Source organism: Ceratosolen solmsi, unplaced genomic scaffold (genome assembly GCF_000503995.2).
Source record: "Ceratosolen solmsi marchali unplaced genomic scaffold, CerSol_1.0 scaffold45, whole genome shotgun sequence".
NCBI classification, from domain to species: domain Eukaryota; kingdom Metazoa; phylum Arthropoda; class Insecta; order Hymenoptera; family Agaonidae; genus Ceratosolen; species Ceratosolen solmsi.
The window spans coordinates 1,132,330-1,139,786 of NW_011948436.1; the positions used below are offsets into that span (position 1 = coordinate 1,132,330).

The 7,457-nt window shown below is 38.7% G+C and overlaps 1 protein-coding gene across 2 annotated transcripts; it reads left to right on the forward strand.

Annotated features, from left to right (window-relative positions):
- Positions 1 to 797: 797 nt before the first annotated feature.
- On the forward strand, positions 798 to 6,717 carry Ptp69D (Protein tyrosine phosphatase 69D). 2 transcript variants are annotated; one of them, XM_011503146.1, is made up of 12 exons: positions 798 to 1,083; positions 1,332 to 1,631; positions 1,704 to 2,291; positions 2,403 to 2,696; positions 2,776 to 3,038; positions 3,100 to 3,555; positions 3,673 to 3,934; positions 4,019 to 4,265; positions 4,384 to 5,395; positions 5,492 to 5,779; positions 5,903 to 6,331; positions 6,415 to 6,717. In XM_011503146.1, exons 1-12 carry the CDS (start codon positions 987 to 989, stop codon positions 6,496 to 6,498), a joined length of 4,320 nt encoding a protein of 1,439 aa, XP_011501448.1. In that variant the 5' UTR covers positions 798 to 986; the 3' UTR covers positions 6,499 to 6,717. The 2 variants fall into 2 exon arrangements, with proteins under 2 accessions (XP_011501448.1, XP_011501447.1); XM_011503145.1 differs by having other exon boundaries at positions 3,100 to 3,934.
- The last annotated feature ends 740 nt before the right edge of the window (positions 6,718 to 7,457 follow it).

Consider the following 7,457-nt stretch of genomic DNA (forward strand, 5'->3'; position numbering starts at 1 on the left):
TAAAAGAGCGAGCACACGACGGGGTGGCAGAGGGGGGGATATATATATATATATATATATATATATATATATATATATATATATATATATATAGAGAGAGAGAGAGAGAGAGAGAGAGAGAGAGAGGGGGAGAGAGAGAGAGAGAGAGAGAGCGCGTACTTGTATACATTACAAACACAAAAGTTTACTCCATCTCACAGAGCCATCGCCCCCGATTGCCCCATCGTCAGTCGGTGGATGCGAAGTAGTAGAATTATCGTTGGTGATAGGAACGGCAGCGACTTCTTAGCTCTTGCCCTGGGCGTCGAGCGACAAAGATCAGTGGAAGCTTGGGAAGGGGGTCGCGCGCGCGCTTCCGCTTCCACCAACAACCCAGCGAGGGAAGAAGCCGCCTGTTGGGGGCGGCGGACCGCGGGCGGAGCTGCGAGCGGAAGGAAGGGAGAGAGAGATAGTGAGTGAGTGAGTGAGTGAGTGAGTGAGTGAGTGAGTGAGTGAGTGAGTGGGTGGGCGGGTGGGTGGGAGAGAGAGTGAGTGAGTGAGTGAGTGAGTGAGTGAGTGAGTGAGTGAGTGAGTGAGTGAGTGAGTGAGTGAGTGAGTGAGTGAGTGAGTGAGTGAGTGAGTGAGTGAGTGAGTGAGTGAGTGAGTGAGTGAGTGAGTGAGTGAGTGAGTGAGTGAGTGAGTGAGTGAGTGAGTGAGTGAGTGAGTGAGTGAGTGAGTGAGTGAGTGAGTGAGTGAGTGAGTGAGTGAGTGAGTGAGTGAGTGGGTGGGTGGGTGAGTGAGAGAGCGTGAGAGAGAGAGAGAGAGAGAGAGAGAGAGAGAGATAGGGCGACTGCCGGCCGCTTATAATACAAGGGAGATGTCGAGCTCGTCGGGCAGGGCCGTTGAGCGCCGCCGAGGTTGAAAGGGACGCCAAGCCGACATCGGACACGAGCTCGGGCCTCGCTTCCTGCTTCTTGGGCTGAAGGCTTTTGAGGGCCGCGTTCGACATGAGGCCCCGGGCGAGTCGGAGCTACACCGCCCCAGCGATATTTGCTCTTGCTTTTTATAGCCATCTACTTGTCACCGCTGACAGCAACGGCAACAGTGAGTCCATTGGACTGTACTTTCCTTGGCTTAGCTTATCTTATCTTAGCTTAGCTATGCTTTGTCTCGCTTACTTTCCTAATTTGTCGATTCTCGCATTCGCGCGTCTTCTCGCTTCTTGCGGCTGTGCCTGTCGATGTATGAGATGCCTCTGAGTACATCTTTCTGGGTTTTTACAGCTTGGCTTCGCTCAATGTGCGACTGCATGCTTTATTCTTTTTGACTTTGCTCTTCTCTTCCTATTGTAGAATCCGATGTGACGTCTAACGTACGGCCTAATGGCAAAGAGTTGCTGGAAATAATTGTTTCGCAAGATCCAAAGGGCATCGAGGCTGGCAGCACACCCCATCTTATATGTAAAGCATTTGAGCCAGTGTCCAGCATCTGGTGGACTTACGATAATAAAAACCTAACTTCTGTTAAAGAGAACGATTATCTTCAAAGATTCGATCTGAAGAAAGCCACCAGAGAGGACAGTGGCAATTATACGTGTCACGTTCACATCTCCAATAGTGTAGTTAAAAAAACTATTCATATAAGAGTTATAGGTAAATATCGCAGCTTTTTATCCACTATCGTTGCTTTAATATTACGTACTCAACAATGTATAACCGTTTCAGAACCAGCTAGAGTAGCGATTAGTGAAAATATTAGAGTTAAGGCATTGAATGCGGTTAATTTGACGTGTGATTTTTATGGCGATCCATTATCTAACTACAGTTGGGCAAAGAGCAATGACTCGGATAACTTAGAGCGTCTTAAAAATATGACAAACTGGATGCAGACAAATGAAACTAATGTTTCATTAATGCTTGCGATTAAGAGCGCTACACGCAAAGATAACGGGACATATACTTGCAGTGCTCGCGACTTCTATGGTGTTGTTACAGCCGAGAGACATCTTTTTGTTATCGACGTCCCTCTGATTAGCATTGACTTTTTAAAGACTGTTGGCGCTGGTAGTATATTTTTGAATTGGACCGTTAATAATGGCAACGAGCCAATAGAGACTTACTTCATTCAGTATATGAAAAATGGTACAGATTCTTGGCAATATAATTCCGAATTAATAAATGGAGGGAATTCAAGCTTTGTTTTGAAAGGATTAGATAAGGGAGCTGCTTATCAGATTGGTATTACGGCAAAAAATAAAGTTGGAAAATCACACGTTCAAATAGATCAAAGATGGATTACAACGCTTGAAAAAGGTATTTAATTGTAATAAGCGATCCCATTTCTGTTTTTATACTTATACGAATCATTTCTTATAATTTTACTGCGTGTACTTTAATTTTTAATTAAGCATTTAAATTTCGCAGATCCTATATTTATACCCAAATTAAATGTTAATGGTATGACGTCCAGTACAGTCACAATAGCATGGAATAATCCTCCACCTGATCTTCGAGAACACATTCATTATTATATTATAGTTGCGAGCCACGAGGCTCAAACAAGAGAAGCTGTCGTTCCAGTTCAGCAAAGCCAATTATATTTATTTGAATATCTGGAGACGGCAACAACTTATAAATTTAAAATTGCAGCGTGTAACGAATATACACGTCAATGTGGTAATTGGAGTAAAGAAGTCGAAGCCGAAACTTTAGATGGAGGTATAGTGTTTCTATTTTCTCGTGTATAATTTATTATTGATAACTCGGCGAACTAATTCAACAAATTATTGTACTTTAGTTCCTAATGCGCCTCAAAATCTGTCTGTGTCGTGTCGTTTTGATAATATAAGTAGAACCAGTCTTATGTCGATAAATTGGGTGGCTCCTCAAAAACGTACTGGCATTATTCTCCAATACAAAATTGAAATTAATGGCAAAGCAACGTTTAAAGATGAAAGTGGTCGAATGAAGAATGAGCGACTGAATCCATTTATAGACCATGTAGATTTTCAATACAATACATTTCGTAAAAATCAATTGCCACCAAATACTAATTATACAGTAAGTTATAAGATCAATATGAAACAATTTGAGAAAATATAATATAAATTTTGCTTTGTAGATTCGTGTATCTTGTCAAACGCGTCAGCGATTTTACGGGGACGAGGCCATAGCGAACTGCACAATGCCAGTAACTGTACCAGATCGTGAAAATTTGAATGCAAGGTCGTGGCACAAAATTGAAAGCCAGGGAAGACAATTATTTAAGATTTATTTGCCACGAATCACAGAAAGAAACGGACCCATTTGTTGTTATAAAATTTTTATTATAAAACTCGCTCCTCAAAAAACTTTGGTCGACTTACCACCACCCGAAGAAATTTCTGTATTTTCCTATCAGTACGTTTATTCTTCGACGTTAGGTGGAGCATATCTTGCAGAAATGTTCGATAGTAATCATCTACCTCCTGAAGTATTTATCGGTAATGGCGAAAGCCATAATGGAAGCATCGCCTGCGAACAATGTATTGGCTTAAGACAGAAGTCTATACCAACGTTATTGCATTTTATACCAGAGGTTAGTTATTTATTTTGGTATTTAGTTTTAAAGATAATTATTAATAATTATACAATTATTTCATTGTTGATTTTTGTTTTTTTGGTCATTGTTTTTTTGTTTTTTTCTTACATACAGAATCCAACCCAAGCTGCTACGAATATAGGTATGAGCACGCAAACCTCAGAAGTCACGCCCCAGTCAAACATTATTAATATTACCAAATTTGACAATTCTACATTTACCACATCCACCCCTACTATCAATCAGACGGAAACATCGCGAAGGAGGAGGGAAGATATTACCGTTGCTAAAAATGATTATGATAGTTTATCTATTTCTGCATACGATGGTTATTTGGATGAGAAAGCTAATTATACGGCATTTGTTGAGGTTATCGGTAAGATGGAATTTAAAATTAATTCTAAAGATTTCAATATAATAAAGAATCGTCGATAACAATTACTTATACAATGTGTTTTAGTTTATGGATCTGTCAAAGGTCAGTTTCTTGCAGCATACAGTAGTTACTTGCCACCGCTATACGGAGGCGTTGATCCCAAATTAGTGATTGTCGAAGACATGACAACACTTGCTGTTATTTTACAAATATCCCTCGTTCTTATTTTAGTCATTATAATTCTTCTAATTACATTGTGTGTATTGCATCGTTATTCAAAACGTGTGCAACAACGCGGCGAGGAAATTATAACACTTAGGAACAGTTTTCGGTAAGTGTAAGCTCCAGTGCGTTAAATTAGCGTTACCGTTACACATTATGATTAATGCAATTCAGCCTATTTGACCAACAATTATAATCGGCTTAACGAAGAATTTATCTTTACATAGGCATTTGTGTCAAAGCTTAAGAGGCCGGCATCAATTAGTTGCTGCAACTCCACCCGATATGCCACCTATTCCAAAAAGCGAATTGCTGCAATCTTACCTCGAACGCCATAGGGACTCGGATTATGGTTTTCAACATGAATTTGAATTATTACCCGATAGATTTACCGATCGAACGACCCGAGCTTCCGAGGCCCGGGAAAACATTTACAAAAATCGCTACCCCGACATTAAATGTTACGATCAAACTCGCGTTCGCCTCGCCCAAATGGACGGAATTTGTGGATCGGATTACATAAATGCAAACTTTGTGCTTGGCTATAAGGAGCGAAAAAAGTTCATTTGTGCTCAGGGCCCAATGGAAAATACGGTTTGCGATTACTGGAGGATGATATGGGAACAGCATTTGGAACTGGTCCTTATGCTAACAAACTTAGAAGAGTATTCGAAAACAAAGTGCGCCAAATATTGGCCAGACAAAGGCGAAACGAAAAACTTTGGTGATATAACTGTTGAACACGTTGGCGAATATCAATACTCGGATTACGTTGTACGAGAGCTGAAGATGACGCGAACTGGAGAACGGGACACGCGAAAAATTGTGCAGTATCACTTTTTGGTTTGGAAAGACTTTATGGCCCCGGAACATCCCCATGCCATTTTAAGGTTTGTAAAGCGAGTAAACGAAGCCTACTCCCTAGAAAAGGGGCCTATTTTGGTCCATTGCAGCGCGGGCGTTGGAAGAACTGGAACTTTGGTAGCCCTCGATTCATTGATGCAGCAGTTAGCCGAAGAGGGACAAGTATCGATATTTAACACCGTGTGCGACTTGAGACATCAGAGAAATTTCCTAGTACAGTCATTGAAGCAATATATTTTTATATATCGATCTCTCATGGAAATGGGCCAGTATGGCGATACTGAAATAGCAGCACCCCAACTTAAAGCAGCTGTTGAAAAGCTTCGTCAAAGAGAAAATGGCAAAGAAAAATGCCGTATGGAAGAAGAATACGATGTATGTGCAATCTATTGCAATTTATTTAAGGCTCATCGTGTAAAAAGCGACAAATGCAATTTATTTTGAGAAATTTTGTAATCTTGATTTTTTCAGAAAATCACTGCTGTATTAGAAGATCGAAAATCATTTTCAGTAGGAGGTGGGGAGGAAAATAGAAACAAAAATAGAAGCGAGTTGGTGATACCTTATGATAGAAATCGAGTTATTCTCACACCGATACCTGGCAAGGAACATTCTACGTACATCAATGCCTCCTTCATCGAAGGCTATGATAATTCAGAATCCTTTATTATAACGCAAGATCCTCTTGAGTCTACTATTGCTGATTTTTGGAGAATGATCTCTGAGCAGTGCATATCCACGATTGTCATGCTCTCGGATGTTAGTATAGTAAAATCTCATCATTATTACCTTAAATAGTTCATTATGCTAATCTTAATTTATTAAAATTATTGAATTTTTTTTGTTTTTTTTCTTTTGTTTTCCCTTCAATAATTGACGTAGCTCGCAGAAGGGCCACGAAAATGTCCACGCTACTGGCCGGATGACGAAGTCTCATACGATCACATTCGCGTTCGTTATATTCAGAGCGAAAGCTGTCCATACTTCACACGTCGAGAATTGTGTGTGTCCAACACGAAGGTTGATGAAAATATAGTAGTTACCCAATATCAGTACCACGGCTGGCCGACAGTAGAAGGCGAAGTACCAGAAGTCACTAGAGGTCTCATCGAACTTATAGATCAGACCCAAACTAATAATACAGAGTCGAGCGGACCACTTGCCATTCATTGTAATCACGGCTCGGACAGAAGCTCGATGTTTGTCATTTTAAGTATTCTTGTGCAACAGTTGCGTATTGAAAAAAGAATCGACATTTTTACTACGGTTAAGAAATTGCGATCGCAGAGGCATGGAATGATTAGTACCTTTGTAAGTATTGTATATAATTAATCGGCAATGTATCAATCGGCAATGTTTTTACTTAACTGATCCAGCATTGTAAATTATTACAGCCTCAATATGAGTTTTTGCATCGAGGAATCGTTAATTATTTAGATTTGCACAATCTTGGGGAAGGAAACGAATTAGAGTCATAATACGACGAATCCATTAATAATAATTAGATTTCTCTACAACAAACATCTAGCCGTGAATCGCTAAAAAGTGCGGACCAGTAGAGTTTGTTGTTTTATAAGAAAGTTGCTTTATAATACTTTGCTTCATGTACAATAAGCGCAAAGTAGATAGATCCCAGCTAACCCATGTCTAATTTGTGTCGGAACACTGTCAACTATTACAAGAAGCAGATCAACTACAATTTGAAATTTGTAAGTGATGATTTTGAAAATTGATGATTTTTCTTTGAAAATATTCAATGAGTGAAGGATTATTTCTGTCGCACAAATGTTTGACATTAATGTTCTGCATTCTTGGAAAAAAGTTTTTCTAAAATATTGTCAACTGTATTTTGCCAGACTTCAATTACAGACTGATGAGAAAAAGTTGTAATAAGTTTATTTAAATTCGTTTACTTACGAGTAATCGGGTATAATTGTGACAAGAAATCTCACGAAAACAAAAAACAAAAAAAAACAAACAAACAAACAAAAAAGAAAAAAACAAAAAAAAAGAATATTTATATTTTTACAAATATTTCTAATACATTTTTAAAATAGATGGAATTATTTATCAATATTTTAGAGAAACTATTGGATGATATTTTTAAAGAGTTTGTTTGCCAAAAAAAAAAAAAAAAACATCAATAACAAGTTCAAATATTTTATGTCGTAAATATCAGATCTTTTAATCAATACTACTTATTACTAAAATATCGATGATAATCATGTATAAGCATTAAAGAATTCGTGTACGTAAAGGTAATGTGCATAATCCCGTATTTTCGAGAAGTACATTGTAACTGAAAGAGTTTGCACATTATTTATGTGGATGACCGTGATTATTTAAGCAGGAGAAACTATACCGCATTGAAGCACATGCGCGTACATAAAAGTGACTGTTTCCTAAGGAAAGACTGATTGTACTTTTATTTAACAAC